Consider the following 19,271-nt stretch of genomic DNA (forward strand, 5'->3'; position numbering starts at 1 on the left):
AGTAGTAGTACAGTAAGAAGTCTTACAACACCAGGTTAAAGCCCAACAGGTTTGTTTCGAATCACTAGCTTTCGGAGCACTGCTCCTACCTCAGGTGAATCACACCTGAGGAAGGAGCAGCGCTCTGAAAGCTAGTGATTCGAAACAAACCTGTTGGACTTTAACCTGGTGTTGTAAGACTTCTTACTGTGCAGAGAACTGAGGCAGGCCTTCCAACCAGCCCATCTTGGCATTGACCCAACTCCTGCTGGGACCTACTTCCAGGGTTATCAGGCCTGTCTCTATCCTGCTCTTAACCTCGGAGAGAAAATTGTGTGTGGTGAGTCTGTCGAGTTAGGAAATTCCACGACCCAAGCTTTCTATCTCAGTAGCAAAAGCCTGGTCCAAATCCTTCTCAAACGGATTGGATTAGACACATCACTAACTATGTTCACATCCTCTCCTAGTTTACCTCATTCCTCCTGGCCATCCAAACACTTGAAATGTTTTTGAACAGGATGCTGAGTAAATACAGCGCTCAGCATTCACTGATAATACTGAATTGTGAAAGCATTTACACTTACTTTGTCAAGTCACTCAGATTAATCACAAAGTTTAAAATGACTGAAACAAGGCACACATTAGTTTGCAGCTTTTATTCCACTGTTTCCACAATTGTTAGTCATATAAAATAGTTCCAACATTCCTTCCTTTTCTTTTTAAAATATAAATTTAAAACTCCCAGTAATAGTCAGACTGTTATTTTGTTCAACAATGTAAGAGTCCCTCCTGTTTGTTCGTGTCTGTTCCCTTATTTTCCCCTTTATTTTATTTTGCTATTGGATTTTGAACCATGGAAGGTTAATGGACCTGTGACTTAAGGCAAAGTGACTTTAAGGCATAGCAACCTTTAATTCGAACATACAGATTCCAGAAGGCTGTGCTGTTTTAGGCTGGTGATGTAGATTGGCTGACATCAGTGCTGACTCGATTTGAGTGACTCGGCTGGCGGCCAATGAATGAGTCGAAAAGGCTATATTCTGCCCGGCAACAGGTGGTGATTGGATATTTTTCCTCTTGAGGTGCTTTTGAGGGCATTGGCTGGGTATTTGGTTTCACTTTCAATTCTGCAAGCTGGATGGAGGAATACTAACTCTCTCTCTCAAAGGTCTGATGAATTCTCTCTGGAAATCCAGTATTAGAGCTCTCTCCCTCACCAGAAAAGGCTGTGCAAGCAGAATCCAGAATCTTCAGGAAAGAGACTGATGTGAAGCAGAATCTGACAGTTCTCTCTGCAAGAAAGAGGCTGCAGTGAGGCCTGAGGCCTCTCTTGGAAAAGCTGTGAGTAAGACATACTGCTGAGCTGCAAAGAAGAATATTATAAACTGTAGGCCAGAGACTTTAAACCACACTCATACTGTGAAGAGGGTGCACTGATCAACTCATCATCTGAAGCAAGGACTCTTACCTCTTGACCATAACCCTTATTATTTTTCACTCTCTCCCTCCCCCTCTGTCTTTGTCTGTCCTGTGTGTGGGTAGAGGGTGGAGGCAGCTAATAGGAGTCAGGTATTCACTTGCTGTTAACTCATTGTTTTACTGCATAGTCTATATTTGTTTTGTTTATATATAATCAGTAGCTGTGTTTAAACGTACACACCTGGTGACTGTAATTCTTGGACAGCCAAGGGCCAAAGATATGTATTTTCCTGCCCTGTAAAGTGTTAGACTCCATAAATAGACTCCATGTCTGCTAGTTCTGAATTCCCTTACCTTGTCTCCATCTGGAATGGAGTAGTGACATTCTGATTCAGGCAGCGATTGAGGTCAAACTGCAAGCGGAATAGTTCCTTTATTTGCACCCCTTCAGTAAACATTCCTTGCCCTTCCACACTCTCCAGTTGCTCACATAGCATTCACCATTTTTTGATCAATAACTTTCTGGCATAACGCCACCTGGTGAGCCATGTACAAAGTGGTACGTGACACTAACTGAATTGATTCATATACTGTTTTGAGGGGGAGAGTTTTGACTTCTCATCACTTTACTATGGCAAAGTGACATGCTCCCATTTGATGGCTCCCATTCAGGCAGTTTCTAGACTGGAAGGCATATATCACAGCTCGGCGCCAGCTCTTAGAGTCTTGAATTTCAATTAAGTCAGCGATGGGTTATCTGAGATAAGAAACTTGCTTTGTGTGTAGTTTTATGTCACTTTGAAAGTGGCATTATTGTGCTTGATGCAGAATGTTTACTGGTGCTTTTTATTTTCGCAGCTGCATGCTAGAGGATATCAGTATATTCAATGACACGCAGAAGAAGAGGCAGCTATTTAGGTTGGTTATGAGACAAATAAAGGTGAGATTTCAATCAATTCAGTAGCAAAGCTAGGTAATAATGGTACCTTTTGTTTCTTTTTTGCTTTAGAAGTAATAGAGATGGAACAGGAAAAACATCAGGTAGTCGGCAGAGCAGTACAGAGTTGGATGTGAAGTGGACAGATCAGCGACCCTGGAGCAGTACTGACTCAGACAGCTCAAATCGAAACTTGAAGCCTCCTGTCACGAAGACAGCAAGTATTGGTGGCATAACTGTATTAACACGTGGTGACAGCACAAACAGTAACAGGAGTACGGGCAAACTCTCTAAAACAGGTAGCTGGTACTTGATAGGTTCCATAGCTTTAGTCTTGCTGAGTTCCATGATACAAAATAGGAATTAGTCCATAAAGCCTGAAGTGGTTAATTCAATGTCTAATCAATGGCATAATTACAATTGGCATTGAGTTTTATTTCTTATTGATTAAGCCATTTACACATTAATAAAGCACCCTCAAAGCAGATTTTGTTTAAGTTGAATGAAACCATTTTATTTGCCTTTGTGTTCCACTCTACTCAGTATTTCCTGGCTGCTAGAACAGTTAAGGAACATACTCACAGACTTCTGCCAGTCCCATTTGTTGACTGGAGCCAGAAGTAGCACAAGAGTGGCATGAATTGTGTCTTCCTCTATTTTCTTCTTTTTTCACCATCTTCACATTTTCCGAAAGGACATCAACCTGCAGTGCCACCATCTCATCCAATTTTCAAAGCCACTTACATTTACGCAATAATTTTCTTTTAATTTGTTATTCAGGCAGTTTCTAGACTGGAAGGCATATATCACAGCTCGACGCCAGCTCTTACAGTCTTGAATTTCAATTAAGTCAGCGAAAAGCTATGTTTCTGTGTAGCCCTTTTTAAACAGTAAATGAGATTCAAACTTTGGGTGCTTGTGTTTCTTGAACAACTGGTATATTTTTCAGCAGGGATGCCAAATGGAATTGTTGTATGAGGCTTGCCAGCCAAATGTAATGATTAGCTTCCTTCAGCATCCAGTGATACTCCCTTCAACTGGAGAATCACATTGTAATCCTGTTCACTCTTTTAAAACTATTAAAATGTCTCTGCTCTCTATTGTAGAATGGGGAACGTCCACCAAGACCGTTCTCTATGATTGTATGGACAGAATATTTCTCAGAGGCAAATCGCCTTGTACCTTCCCCCAGTTTGCTGGCGTAACTTGGGTGGAAATCTCAAATATGCCAATAAGTGGTATTTCCAGCACCCTATCCTCAGATGAACCGGAGAATCCCGAAAAAGAGAGTGGAGTAACGGTCAGAAATTGTGCCTTAAGCGCAAAAGAAAAAGGGAAAACTCGAAGTTTGAAATAATTTGATGAGGAAAGAGAAATAACAAACATGTGAATAAAGGATAAGAGCAGAGGACAGTTAGGGTTCATGGCGTACCCATAAGTATACAAATGTATGGAGCATCCCAAACAAATTGTAGGTGGAAATGCAGCTTGGCTTTATAGCATCATTGTCATTACAGAGACATGGGGCAAGATTCTCCACTCCGCGCCGGTTGGGAGAATCGCCTGGGCCGCCAAAATTTTCCGGGACGCGGTCCGACGCCCTCCCGCGATTCTCCCAAGCGGCAGGAACGGCCCCGTCGAGTTCCGCGGGCCGCAGGCCGGAGAATCGCCGGAGACACCCAAAATGGTGATTCACCAGCACCCCCGCTATTCTGAGGCCCGGATGGGCCGAGCGGCCAGGCTAAAACGGCGGGTTCCCCCCCGGCGCCGTCCACACCTGGTCGCTGCCATCGGGAACAGCGCGGGAACGCTGGGGGGGGTGGCCTGCTGGGGTGCGAGGGGGGATCCTGCACCGGGGGGTACCTCAAATGTGGCATGGCCCGCGATCGCTGCCCACCGATCGTCGGGCCGTCCTCTCTGAAGGAGGACCTCCTTCCTTCCGCGGCCCCGCAAGATCCATCCGCCATCTTCTTGCGGGGCGGACTCAGAGAGGATGGCAACCACGCATGCGCGGGGTGGCGCCGGCCACCCCGCGCATACGCGGGTGACGGCAATTATGCGGCGCTGGCCGCGTCATCTATGCGGCGCCGCCTTTACGCGGCGACAAGGCCTGGCGCGTGTAGATGACGCGGCCTCGATCCTAGCCCACTGTCGGGGCCTGAATCAGTCGGGATAGGGGCCATTTCGCGCTGTCGTGAACCTCGACGGCGTTCACAACGGCGTAGGCACTTCGGCGCGGGAGTGGAGAATCCCGCCCCATGGTTCAAGATAGTCACAACTGGGGCGAAATTCTCCGTTATCGGCGGAATGTCCGCCGATCAGCGCAAAAAACGGCGCAAATCCGACTTGCGTCACGTCGGAAAAATGAGTCGAAAGTCTCCGGCCCGAAATGGGCTAGCAGCGACGTAACGGGATACGCGCTTGCGCAGTGGTTCACGCCGTGCAGCGTCATATGCGCCGCACGGCGTGACAGCTCATAAGGCCGCGCTGCTCCCCCCCACCCGACCGGAACACCCGACTGGATGGCTGGCCGCCGCTCAGCCCCGAGGTTCGAGTCACGGGATGTGGAGTGTTCCTGGACGCGGTGGAGCAGAGGAGGGACGCCCTGTATCCCGGGCACGGCCGCAGAGTTGCCCCACGCCACAGCCGGCGTCTGTGGAGGGAAGTGGCAGAGGCCGTCACCGCTGCGGCCCTGACACCACGGACAGGCACCCAGTGCCACAAGAAGGTGAACGACCTCATCAGAGCAGGCAGGGTGAGCCTCCCCCATATCCCCCCTTCCCCCATATCCCCCCTCCCCCATATCGCCCCTTCCCCCATATCCCCCCTCCCCCATATCCCCCCTTCCCCATATCCCCCCTTCCCCCATATCCCCCCTCCCCCATATCCCCCCTTCCCCCATATCCCCCCTCCCCATATCCCCCCTTCCCCCATATCCCCCCTCCCCCATATCCCCCCTTCCCCATATCCCCCCTCCCCCATATCCCCCCTCCCCCATATCCCCCCTTCCCCCATATCCCCCCTCCCCCCATATCCCCCCTCCCCCCATATCCCCCCTCCCCCATATCGCCCCTCCCTCATATCCCCCTCCCCATATCGCCCCTTCCCCATATCCCCCATATCCCCCCTCCCCCATATCCCCCCTCCCCCATATCCCCCCTCCCCCATATCCCCCTCCCATATCCCCCTTCCCCATATCCCCATCCCCCATATCCCCCCTCCCCATATCCCCCCTCGCCTAATCCCCCATATCCCCCCTCCCCCATATCCCCCCTCCCCCATATCCCCCCTCCCCCATATCCCCCTTCCCCCTAATCCCCCCTCCCCCATATCCCCCCTTCCCCATATCCCCCCCTCCCCATATCCCCCCTCCCCCATATCCCCCCTCCCCCATATCCCCCATATCCCCAAGTGAATCCAGCCCTAACCTTAACCTCTGCAATGCACGCGCAACCGATGGCGTGCATTCATATACCTGCCTAACAGTGTTGCCTTTTACCCCTGCCACCGCACCCCCCCCCCCCCACAGGATAAGCGCGCACACAACAATAGGGAGCATGTGATGACTGGAGGAGGCCCCGCTGATGAGAGGCCACTGACCGAACACGAGTAAAGGGCCCTGGAACTGGCTGGCGGACCTGACGACCGGGAGGTTGCTGATGCAGAGGTCGGGGGCGTAGTAGCAAGTGAGCCACCGACAACCCGTCCCCATATCCCCCCTCCCCTATATCCCCCTCCCCCATATCACCTGATCACTGCCTGATGTCTAACCATGCATGCTTCATTGTGTATCGCAGGACCAAACATCCAGGCACCCATCCCCGCAGATGCAGACCGCCCGCAGGATGCCCCTCGGAGGCCACGGGAGACGGAGAGACACGGACCCTCCAGCATGCGACGCCCGCAGGATGCCCCTCGCACACCACGGGAGACGGATAGACCTGGAGCAACAGGGAGACGACACCCCCGTCACGTGCGGGAGCGACCACCCAGCGACGAGGGGGGCAGCCACAGGCCCCCGTCACATCCGAGCCAGGACACCACTACCCAGGACACCACTACCCAGGACACCGCTACCCAGGACACCACTACCCAGGACACCACTACCCGGGACAGCACTGCCCAGGACACCCCTACCCGGGACAGCACTACCCAGAAAGACGAAATACTGGACAGTGACTCAGAGTGGACGGGTGGAGACGAACCCCCACCCCAAAGTGCCATGGACTCAGAGTGGGACGAAGAGCACGACACAACGCCACTGCTGTCACCAACACCCTCCACCATCGCAGAAACACTCACCTCGGTTGGGCACTTTAGTGATGAGGCGTCTGGTACTCTCACTGGGGCGCACAACACAGCCGTCCCGGTACAGCAGGTGGAGGTAGGAGCAGCAGAGGGGCCGGGCGGTCGGAGGGCAGCCCAGCCCAAGCGAACATCTGCCGCCCAAATGGATCCCGGGTTCCTGGAGTTACCACACCCACACATAGATCCGATGCAACCACCGACCCGGAGACGAGCGAAGAGGGTGACGGGCAGCTTGCGGCGGCTGCAGTCGCAGGTGGAGGAGTCCACCCGCGTCCAGGAGCTGGGAGTGGTGCCGGTCATGCGTGCCACCCAGGCTGAGACCGCACGGGTGGCGTCCGCGGTGGAGGCAATGGGTGCGACGGTGTCAGACATGGGGAACGGTTTGCGAGGCCTGGGGCTTTCCGTGCAGGCGGCGTCTGTGGCCCAGGATATGGCTGCCCTCTCACAGGAGGCCATGAGCCAGTGCCAGCGCCAGATGGCAGAGGCGCTCAACGCCATAGCCCAGTCTCTGCAGGCCATGGCCCAGTCTCAGCAGGCCATGGCCCAGTCTCAGCAGGCCATGGCCCAGTCTCTGCAGGCCATCGCTGAGGGCATCGGCGCCAGTGGCCATGTGCGAGCCGGCGTCGCACTGTCACAGACAGGGTTTGCCAACCCCCTGGGCTCCATGGCTGCAAACCTGCAGACCCCTGTCGATACCAGCACGGGCCTCCAGGACTGGCAGCGCCAGATGTCGGGGGGGCGTCGGATGGCCAGTCCGTTCGCATCCCCCACCCATGTAGAGGCCTGGGGGCCATCGGACACCCCGAGGGAGGAGGAGGTGGTGTGGTCCCTCCCGGCTCCCCCTGTAGGGCAGGTCCCGGTACACCGCGACACCTCGGACTCCCCCCCCCCCCTTCCGTCCCAGGTGCATCGGGTGGGCAACGGGCAGGACAGGCTGGCAGCTCGCCATCCCAGTCGCCCGTGCCACAGCCTGGCCCATCTAGGCCAGGACGCCCCAGGAAACGGCTGCCAAAGGGATCCAGTGTCAGAGGGCAGGAATCACAGGAGTCCACCTACAGTTCTGCTGTACCGTCTGGGGAACCACGTAGACGTGGTCAAAGGGCCCGTAAGGCCAAACAATTAGATACTGAGTAAGTTGGCACGGGTGCAGGGCACAGATGAGTTTTAGGGGCTAGGGCACGTGCATGAACTCCTTTGGTTATTAAAGTCAATGTTACACCTACAGAAGCTGCCTTTGTGCTCTGTCCAAAGCGTGCGGGGGTGTCATGTACGTTGAGCGCAAGTGTGTGTGTGAGGGGTGGTCTTACCTCAGCCCCAGGTGAGTCCTTCACCCTCGGCCGCCATCAACATCCCCCAGGCAGAGGACGGGACCGTGCGCTGCAGTGTCACAGCCGCATGCAGGGATGGTCCGGGTGGATGGTGGTACTGTGGCCATGGGTCAGACATCGTCCAACGATGTAGAGCCAGGAGCTCACCGCAGGGCGGGTTGTCACCATCCTCCATGGCCTGCAATAGACACGCGTCCACCCGCAACTGTGGGAGCCCGGCCCGTTGTGCCGCAGGTGGATCGGCAATGGGGGGGGGGGGTGGTGTGCATGCGGGTGGGGTGGGTGGGGTTGGGGAGGGGGGTGAGGGTGGTCGGCTGTTGCCATGGTGTGCGGTCTGTGGCCATACTACCCGATTCCCACGCCCATCTAGTCAGTGAAGCGGGCGGCTATCAGTCTGTCCAGTGCCCGCTGGACAAGCCGGTAACGGTGGACAGCCACCCGCCTGTGTCTACCCCGTCTGCCCTGACCATTACCCCCATCCCCCTCATCTGGGGAGGACTGCGCCTCTTCCTGCTGCTCCTCCACTCCGCCCTCCTCTGCCTGCGGTACATCGCCCCTCTGCTGGGCTATGTTGTGCAGGACGCAGCACACCACAATGATGCGGCCGACCCTATCTGACCGATACTGGAGGGCGCCCCCAGAGAGGTCCAGGCACCTGAAACGCATCTTCAGCACGCCAAAGCACCTCTCTATCACTCACCTTGTCGCTACATGGGCATCATTGTAGCGGTTCTCCGCCTCATTGCGTGGCCTCCGTATAGGCGTCATCAGCCACGATCGCAATGGGTAGCCCCTGTCGCCCAGCAACCAGCCCCTCAGCCGGGGATGGAGTCCCTCGTACATGCCGGGGATGGATGACCGTGACAACACGTATGAGTCGTGTACACTGCCTGGGTAACGGGCGCAGACGTGCACGATCATCATGCGGTGGTCGCAGACCACCTGTATGTTCATCGAATAGGTCCCCTTCCTATTGGTGAACACGGCCCTGTTATCTGCAGGTGGCCGCACGGCGACGTGCATCCCATCGATCACGCCCTGGACCATGGGGAACCCGGCCACGGCAGAGAAGCCCACGGCCCGGGCATCTTGGCTGGCCCGGTCCACGGGGAAGCGGATGTAGCGGTGCGCCATGGCATATAGGGCATCTGTCACTGCCCGGATGCACCGATGCATCGATGTCTGCGATATGCCGGACAGGTCCCCACTCGGTGCCTGGAATGACCCCGTTGCATAAAAGTTCAGGGCCACCGTAACCTTGACGGACACGGGGAGAGGGTGTCTCCCGCCAGTGCCACGCGGTGACAGGTGTCCCAGCAGGTGACAGATGTGTGCCACGGTTTCCCGCCTCATCCGGAGTCTCCTCCTGCATTCCCGGTCCGTGAGGTCCTGGTATGACTGCCGGGGCCGGTACACACGGGGCGCCCTCGGGTGCCTCCGTTGCCGTGGGGCCGCGACGTCCTCCTCCCCCTCCTCGTCCTGTCGGTCAGGTGTCCCTCCAGCCTGGGCGGCTGCCGCCTGCCCCTCTGCGGCAGCCTGCGCCGCCCCTCTGGCACGCTCCTCCTCCTCCTCCTCATCCAGGGCAACATAGACATTAGCGGCTGCCGCCACGGCGGCCAACATCGCTGGATGATCGGAAAACATGACGGCCTGGTGGGGCGGAGGGGAACGACGACATGTCATCATTGCCCATATCCCCTCCTCCCCCCAGCCAGGTGGCATGGACCGCATGGGTCCAACTGTTGGAGGCTGGCACCTGGCCAGGTGGACCAACTCACTTGCCCTCGCATCCCCCTCCCCGGCACGGACCCCCCATCCCCCTCCCCGGCACGGACCCCCCATCCCCCTCCCCGGCACGGACCCCCCCCAACCTCCACCCCGGCACGGACCCCCCATCCCCCTCCCCGGCACGGACCCCCCCCAACCTCCACCCCGGCACGGACCCCCCCCCCAACCTCCACCCCGGCACGGACCCCCCGTCCCCCTCCCTGGCACGGACCCCCCCCATCCCCCTCCCCGGCACACACCCCCCCCCAACCTCCACCCCGGCACGGACCCTCCATCCCCCTCCCCGGCACGGACCCCCCCCAACCTCCACCCCGGCACGGACCACCCACCCCCCCCCCAACCTCCACCCCGCACGGACTCCCCATCCCCCTCCCCGGCATGGACCCCCCCCAACCTCCACCCCGGCACGGACCCCCCCCCCAACCTCCACCCCGGCACGGACCCCCCATCCCCCTCCCCGGCACGGACCCCCCCCCAACCCCTCCCCGGCACGGACCCCCCCCCCAACCTCCACCCCGGCACGGACCCCCCCCCACCCCCCTCCCCGGCACGGACCCCCTCCCGGCACTCACCCGGAGCCCAGCCCACTGTAACCACCCCCCCCCCCCCCACCCCCACCCCCCCCCCCCCCCCCCCCCCCCACCGCCCCCCCCGCCGCACACACACACACACACAACCCGAGACACACCTCTCCTCACACATTCAGACTGCGGCCACGCCATCGCCTGCCCAGAGCCAACCCCCCAGGTCGTCACTCACCTCCACGCTGGTCGGCGTGAACCTGGAGCACAGGGTCACGCCGATGAAAAGGAGGTTTAATTTACGTCGACGTGAACGGTCATCACGTCGACGGGACATCGGCCCATCCGGAAGGGAGAATATCGGCAGGCCGAAAATCGGCTGCCTTGCGCAGACCCGTGACATTCTCCGATGGCAGCGGCGATATTAACGCCCCGCCGACTTTTCTCCCTTCGGAGACTTCGGCAACCGGCGGGGGCGGGATTCACGGCGGCCAACGGCCATTCTCTGACCCTCTGGGGGGTCGGAGAATGACGCCCCCGATAAGTGAATGTACCAGGTAATAAGGTGTACAGGAAAGATCAAGAAAAGGATAGAAGGGAGGAATAACTTTTGTGATTAAGAATGAAATCCTTTTAACAATGCATGAGGATATGATGAGAGGTAAGCAGGCAATGGAAATGTTATCGACAGAATTAAGAAATAAAAAAGACTCAGGTGGGAGCTATGCATAAAGGCTTTGGAAGAAGCTCTAAAATGGTAGATTGTATAACTGCTGAGGTTGGACAAGAATGTAGCAAAGGCACATGATTTCAAGGGGGGGTGGGGTTGACTTTTATACAGATTCAAATAAGAAGCTGACATATGTCAGAAAGGTAGTGAATTTCCTGAGTATATTCAGAATAATGTCCTGCAAAATATGTCCAAGAGCCAAGAATGGAACATGCCATGTTAGATTCAGTAGCGAGTAACTAGTCAAATTAAGTTAACAGCATAATAATGCATAATCATTTATCGAACTGTGATCATAACGAGTTCAAGAAATCACAGGGGCCATTTATAAACTTACAGAATATGCAAATTATTTAATAGATGAAATTCGACATGGATAAATGTGAGGGTGTAAATTTTGATTGGAAGAATAAAGAGGTTACTTAATACTTGGAAGGTGCAAGTCTAGGTGGGGTACAGGAACAAAGGGATCTCAGAGTAAGGACAAATATATCAATCATTAAATGCTTCAACAGAGGATAGCAAGTCCATTAAACAAGCAACCAAACTAAGCAGTTGTTTTTTTTCTCAAGAGGGATAGAATTGAAAAGCAAGGAAGTTACACTAAACCTGTAGTGCACCTTGGTTAAACCACACTTAGGCCAGAATTCTCCAACCTCACCCACGGCTCAGATTCTCCAGTCCTGCTGCAGTCCTTGCTGCAGCAAGGGGCTGTTTAGCACAGGGCTAAATCGCTGGCTTTGAAAGCAGACCAAGGCAGGCCAGCAGCACGGTTCGATTCCCGTAACAGCCGGAATGTGGCGACTAGGGGCTTTTCACAGTAACTTCATTTGAAGCCTACTTGTGACAATAAGCGATTTTATGGTTTTTTTTAAATGGTGAATTGGCTAATCGCCATATTTTCCATCCTCGCTGGCAGCGGTGGCGGGGCGAACAAGATCGGAGAATCCCAGCCTTAGAGTAAAGGTAAAGTCACCATAGTCCCAAATGACTAGGCTCTTTTCCCCTTTGAGGGAGAGAGCTGACTGGTGGTGATTTAACCTGAGGATCGCCACACCTCAGGCGAGGGGCACGGTTGAGAAGGCAGGGCCTTCATGAATAACGTCAGCCGGTACAGGAATTGAACCCGTGCTGCTGGTTTTACTCTGCATCACAAACCAGCTGTCTAGCCAACTGTACTAAACCAGCCTGAGATTACTATGTGTAGTTCTGGTCACCATATAATAAAAAGACTATAGAGGTATGGGAGTGGGTCCATATTGGCTGTACAGGGATGATACCAGACATGCAGGGGTTTCAGGAAAGGAGTGACAGGCAGCGCTCTTCCTCTTGAAAAAAGAAGGCCGTGGAGTGACCGAATAGAAGTGTTTAAAATTAAGAAAGGTTTTAGAGTGGATATAGACCAAAGATTTCCTCTCGTCAGGAAGAGCATAATTGAATACCATCAATATAACGTTGTCACAAAAAATCCAATAAGGAATTTGGAAGAAATGTCTTCACCAGAGAGTGGTAAGAATGCTAGCACAGGGGTTGAAACAAACAATATAGTTGCATTTAAGAGAAAACTGAACAGAAATATGTGGCTGAACAGAACAGTTGGTTCCATTGGTAGATTTAGATGAGAAAAGATGGGAGGAGGTTTGGGTGGAGCAGAACATTGGCATGGTTGGGCAGAATGGTCTTTTTCTGTTCCAGATATCTAATGTAATACTATGTAAAATGTACCAAATGAAAAGGAAAAACATAAAACAGCTACTAATATTCTTGATTTAGCTCAGGCTTCACTGTGCAAGATGACAGAGGATCGGGGGTGGGCTTTAAAACAGGCTTTAATGTGATACGGAAGCAATTTACACCGCAAAGTTTTAAGAGCTGTACTTTCCACAAAAGCAAATAGCCATGGATGACGAAGAGACATCATTAAATAAAAAGAAAAAGCATACAGAAATGAAAAAGGGCTTCGATCCTTGGGAATGGGTAAGGTACAAGGAAAAGCAAAACAAAATGGAGAGTAAGGGCTACAAAAAGGAGTATGAAAAGAAATTTGCAATGGTCATCAAAATCAACACAATGTTTCAAAATTATGTTCGGAGCAAAGCATCATCAGGGACATTATGGGTCCCCTTGAAAATTGATGACAGTAATATTATTAAAGAAGATAAGGAAATAGCCGATATGTTGAATAATTACTTTATATCAGTATTTAAAGTTGAGGAAGAGATCAGCATCACAAGGTAAAAAAAGTAAAGTTACCATAGTAGATGACAATAGGCTTCTTTCCCCTTTGACAGGGAGAGCTAATTGGTGGTGATCTAACCTGAGGATTACCACACTTCAGCGAGGGGCAAGGTTGGGAAGGCAGAGCCTTCATGAATAACCTCAGCCAATGTGGGAATTGAACTCATGCTGTTGGCCTCGTTCTGCATCACAAGCCACCTGCCAAGCCAACTGAGCTAAACCGGGGCCCGCCATTTGGAAAGATATATTGGCCATAGTATCACGGGGATCACGGTAGCACAGTGGATAGCACAGTTGCTTCACAGCTCCAGGGTCCCAGCTTCGATTCCGGTGTGGGTCACTGTCTGTGCGGAGTCTGCACGTTCTCCCCGTGTCTGCGTGGGTTTCCTCCGGGTGCTCCGAATTCCTCCCACAGTCCAATGATGTGCAGGTTAGGTGGGTTGGCCATGCTAAATTGCCTTTAGTGTCCAAAAAAAGGTTGGGTGGTGTTACTGGGTTATGGGGATAGGATGGAGGCGTGATGCGCTTTCCACGGCCGGTGCAGACTCGATGGGCCGAATGGCCTCCTTCCGCACTGTAAATTCTATGATAGAGAGAGTTTAACTTAGGTTTCCTAGAATGATACGTGGAGACCAAGGGTTGGATTTTGAGGAGAGATGACACAAGCTATGCTTCTATCCCCATGAATTTAGAAGGCTGAAATACTATGATTGAAGTTATTAAGGGAAACAGGTAAGATAGAGAGAAAGTATTTCTGCTGGCTGAGGACTCTCATACTGTGAAGCATAGTCTAAAAATTAGAGGCAGATAAGAACAACATACTTCTACTGGTGTAGAAGTTTGGAACTCGTGTCTGCAACCAGCAATTGATGCAAAATCTTTTTTTTTAAAACTGGGATTGATAGCTTATGTCATCACAAAAGATTCGGGGCAAAGGCAGGTATCTGGGTGGGTCAATCATAATTTCACTTAATGATGGAAAAGCCTCAAACATCTAAATGGTCCTCCCCTGTTCCTATGAAAAATCAAACTCCCCTGATACAGTAACAATATGCAAGAGAGCGGGGCTCTAACATTCAGTTTTGGGAAAATGTTTAATTCTGCCAGGGAAGAAGTCATTAATACATGTGCAGAAAGATGTGTTTCTGGCAAGTAAATTTTGACGATTGTTATTCATTCTCCAGGTTCAGAGTCTTCCAGTAGCGCAGGCTCCTCAGGTTCATTGTCACGGAACCATCAGCCACTACAGAGTACAAATGTTGTCCCGGCATCAGTCAACTCCACGGGTTCCGTCTCTTACTCAGATGGTGGAATGGGTGGACAGGTGGCACCTACCAGCACCAGTTATATTTTGCTTCCTTTGGAAGCTACAGGTATACCACCTGGCAGCATTCTGTTAAATCCACACACAGGTGAGTGCAACTGTTCGTATAGCTCAAGGCTAATCAAAATCCAGAAATTAGGAGCCATTCATAATTGTTCTTTTTCACAAGAAATGTAAAGAGTAGCAATCATTATTAACGGATTGAAAAACCTCTTCTCAATAAAATGTAACTATGCTTTATGCATTTTGCATATGTGTATTAAACCCCTCTTTCTTTGATTCTCTTGAGAAAATGATAGTAATGGATGCCCCCTTATATGTCTGATATTAGAATTGAGTTTTTGCAATATCTCTGACCTTAAGTGTATATTTTGAGTTGGTGGGGTAAAGGAATGGAGAAGAGGAAAAAGTGTGCTGCTGCTGGAGTAGAACACCCACAGAGCTTAAAGAGCTATCTAACCACCCATCCAAATGCTTCAATGGGAATTCTATAACAAAGCAATTGGAACTTGCAAACAACTCATTTTTATATTCATTTACGGGATGTGGGCGTCACTGTTAGGCCAGCATTTATTGCCCTTCCCTAGTTGCCTTTCAGAAGGTGGTGGTAAGCTGTCTTCTGGAACCGCTGCAGTCCTTGGGGTGTAGATACACCCATTGTGCTGTTAGGGAGAGAGTTCCAGGATGTTTCCCCAGCGGTAGTGAAGGAACTGCTATATATTTCCAAGTCAGGGTTGTGCGTGACTTGGAGGGGACCTCCAGGTGGTGGGGTTCCCAGATATCTGCTGCTCTTATCCTTCTAGATGGTAGTGGTCATGGATTTGGAAGGTGCTGTCTAGGGAACCTTGGTGAGGTACTGCAGTGCATCTTGTAGATGGCACACATGGCTGCCACTGTTCTTCAGCGGTGGAGGGTTTGAATGTTTGTGGAAGGGGTAGCAATCAAGTGAGCTACTTTATCCTGAATGGTTTTGAGCTTCTTGAGTGTTGTTGGAGCTGCACTCATCCAGACAAGTGGAGAGTATTACATTACACTCCTGACTTGAGTCTTGTAGATGGTGGACAGGAGGTGAGTTACTGACCATAGGATTCCTGGCCTTGATCTGCCCTGGTAGCGACAGTATTAACATGGCTAGTCCAGTTCAGTTTCTGATCAATGGTAACCCCCCCAGGATGTTGATTGTGGGGGATTCAACAATGGAATGCCATTGAATGCCAAGGGGCGATGGTTAGATCCTCTCTTATAAGAGATAGTCATTGCCTGACACTTGTGTGGCGCAAATGTAACTTGCCACTTGTCATCAAGGTCTTGCTGCACTTAGACATGGACTATTTCATTATCTGAGGAGTCACAAATGGTGCTGAACATTGTGCAGTCATCCGCAAACATCCCCACTTCTGACCTTATGATGGATGGGAGGTCATTGATGAAGCAGTTGAAGATGGTTAGGCCTAGGATACTACCCTGAGGAACTCCTGCAGTGATGTCCTGGAGCTGATTCACCTCCAACCACCACAACCATCTTCCTTTGTGCCAGATATGCCTCCAACCAGCGGAGGGTCTGCCCCCGGATTCCTATTGACTCCAGTTTATCTAGGGCACCCTGTTGCCCCCTGGCCGGTTATTCATTTCAGTTCCTGCTGTGGTTATTAAAATCTTCTTCAACAGTTTGAAACCACTAGCGAAGCTAACTATGATGCAGAGCAAGGCCAGCAGCGTGGGTTCAATTCCCATACCTGCTGAGGTTAGTCAAGAACTTCTCTATCTTGCCCCTCGCCTGAGGTATGGTGATCCTCAGATTAAATCACCACCAGTGAGCTCTCCCCCTCAAAGGGGAGAACAGCCTATGGCCCTCTGGGACCAGGACGAGTTCACTTTACTTTACACTGCAGCCTTACAAGTCATAGCGATCCCTTCATTTACCTGCCCACTTGCATGGACATGTACCTGCCAATATTTGGTTATGTGTGCCTGACAGAAGTGATGATGGAAGGTCAAGATTATTGCACAAGTGGGCAGAGATCAAGCAGCACTCAATCCAATTTCCTGCCTTCATTCCTTGACCTGTACAACAAAATATAGGAAACATAACAGATGAAATGCCTATGAAGGACACCTGAGCTTCAAGTGTGAACGGCCTATTTCAACTGACCTCACAGGTGTCAGCATCAATTCCTGAACATTCTTCGCTGATACAGAATATATTGAAATCTTTTATTTATGCACCTTTCTTATGTATAAAGTCTGACATGCTGATGTCACATTATTATCACGTTGGGCCATTTTTCGCTTTCGGCCGCCTCCGATCTCGATTCTAAAATCCAAGCCAAATACCTTTAAAATGAAGCGAGAATTTTCTCTGTGCACAAAATTATTGACAACCCAAAACTACATTTGACTGCCAATCCTAAATCAAAACATGGGGTACGATCTATGGCAGCACTGCAACTGGCGCTGTTCAGTGCGAGCCGGTTAGATTGCGGGATAGGCCAAAATTGGGATCCACGCCGGGCGCTGACCAGTTTCCAGATCCTGCCTAGACATGGCGAAGTTCCAATCAACCTTAACGCCAATTTAGGGCAATCTCCATATCATTAACGGGACGGACGTCCTATCTACTGGCCTCCCATGATCTAACCGTGAAATCCCGGATGACCTGTTTGCCCAGGCATCAGGCTATATAAACTTCAAGCTGAACCAAGCCCATCAGGCTGACCAGAGAGCAGGATTCTCTGCCATCGCTGGGATGCCCCTGGTAATTAATGGCACGCTTGCCGCCTTTCATGTACCGGATGCAACAGGGAGTGCCCTTCGTTAACAGAAAGGTATTCCACTCCCTGAATGTTCAACTCGTGTGCGACTACCATCTCTGGATCGTGCATCTGTATGCACGCTCCCCAGGTAGTGTGCATGATAGCTACATCCTGGGACACTCTTGAGATTCCTGCTGTCTTCGAGCACAAGCTCTGGATGACAGGTTGGTTTTTGGAGGATAAGGGGTACCCGCTGAGGTCCTGGCTAATGACACCAGAGGCTGGAGACCGATGCTCAGACCCGGTATAACCAGGTCCATGTTGGCACCCAGGTTGTCATTGAGCGGTGCATCGGACTGCTCAATATGCGGTTACGATGCTTTGACCACTCTGGCGGTACACTGAAGTACACCCACCCCCGAGGGTCACCCGCTTTGTGATGGTGTGTTGTGCCCTCCACAACCTGACACAGCAGCAGAGTGATGTGCTGGAGGTGGAGGAGGAGTGACATATGGCCTCGTCTGAGGAGGAGGGCGAGAAGGAGCCAGACTAGGAAGGGGCTGAAGGACGAGCCCGGGGAGCAGCCGCATGAACAGTCGGAGGATGGACGGCAGGCGGTAGCGACGGTCCAGCATGCCTCAAGGACAAAAGAGACCCTCATCTTCGCCCACTACTGACAGGACGGGGCTTTGTCTGTCATCCTCCCCCTTCCCACCCATTCCCCCCTCCGTTCTGCCCAAACTATGTTGCTCCAGCCTCCCAGTATCTGTGTAACATCGCCCCAGGGTGATGGGCCTGTGTCAACACTGTCAGTGGGTCATTAGTCAAGGCAGGAGGATGAGGATAACCCACTGTGAGGTCAGCTCTGGTGCTCCTTAATCTATGCCATTGTGACTCCTGTCATTCTGCTGGTAGCGTGCTCACGCCTACCACCTCCACGTGGTTATGCCTCATGCAAGCGCGATCCAGGACCAATGTGTAAGGGTGTCAGGGGCTGGAGTGAGCATGCTGACGGCATTCAACTGTGGTCGCCACCCGAGCAGTTTGACCTCGGTACCACGCATTGCCGGCGCCATCTCCTGCACTCGTAGCCTTTAGAACTCCTCCAATCGGCTATGCAACCGCTGGAATTTCGCTGACATTCCCTCCTGACTCTCACAGCCTACATCACCTTCGGGATAACCTTTTCCAGAGGCTCGGCATCTGACTAGGACTGAGCTGGGTCCTGGGATCCTGCAGACCTCCGATTGCTGTCCCACCTGGATGTCCCTGCCTCCACCTGATGTGGATCAGCATCTGTGTGGTGCTCACCAAAATGTGTCCCAGGAGCCTGTCCATTAATGTCCCACTGAGGTGTGTGTCTCTGCATTGGTGGAAGGTGGGTTGATAGCTGTGACATCTCGATGGTGGCACGCTGGAGCTCTCCTCTTGGGTGTTCTCTTGGAAGGTGGGGCGGGGGGGGGGGGGGGAGCGGGGGGTGCCCCCAGACTGGTCGGCACCGTCCAATAGATATTTTGCGGGAGAATGAAATGTGGTCAGTGAGAGAGAAGGATAATTATTTCTGAAACAAACTCACTTGCAACAGGTCATCTGGGTCGGGTCGATGTATCCTACCTTTGCGGCGCAGGCCATCCTCGGTGTCGGTGTCCACTCTATCCTTGGACACCCCTGCGACCTCCAGGGCCCCTTCCTCATAGGGAGTGGGGACTCAGATGTCAGGCACCCTGCCGCCTCTCTGGGCCGTTTCCCTCCTGTTATGTGCCAACTTCTTCTGTGGATACAAAGGGTGGGCATTGTGAGTTGCACACTTCATGCATTGGATATGTAGGGGGAAGGGTCGATGGCAGGACATAGGCGTGGGCACCGCTGCTGGGCATGGAAGGCTTGTGCTGGTAGATACCAGGGTTTGCCGGAGTACAATTGTGGTATTATGCTGGGGGGGGGGG

General features: G+C 52.5%; 1 protein-coding gene across 13 annotated transcripts in view; it reads left to right on the forward strand.

Moving 5' to 3' along the window:
* Nucleotides 1-19,271, forward strand: part of LOC140385293 (cAMP-regulated phosphoprotein 21-like) — a 646,047-nt gene that overhangs the window by 472,201 nt on the left and 154,575 nt on the right. For 8 of the 13 annotated variants that reach the window (XM_072467301.1, XM_072467302.1, XM_072467307.1 and 5 more), the window contains 3 exons: nt 2,257-2,316; nt 2,408-2,637; nt 14,433-14,660. In XM_072467301.1, coding sequence (XP_072323402.1) covers nt 2,257-2,316; nt 2,408-2,637; nt 14,433-14,660 — 518 coding nt within the window. The remainder of the gene's footprint in view (nt 1-2,256; nt 2,317-2,407; nt 2,638-14,432; nt 14,661-19,271) is intronic. The other 5 variants (XM_072467308.1, XM_072467311.1, XM_072467304.1 and 2 more) reach the window with 1 other exon arrangement.

The sequence above is a fragment of the Scyliorhinus torazame genome, chromosome 11 (genome assembly GCF_047496885.1).
Source record: "Scyliorhinus torazame isolate Kashiwa2021f chromosome 11, sScyTor2.1, whole genome shotgun sequence".
In the NCBI taxonomy this organism is placed as follows: Eukaryota; Metazoa; Chordata; class Chondrichthyes; order Carcharhiniformes; family Scyliorhinidae; genus Scyliorhinus; species Scyliorhinus torazame.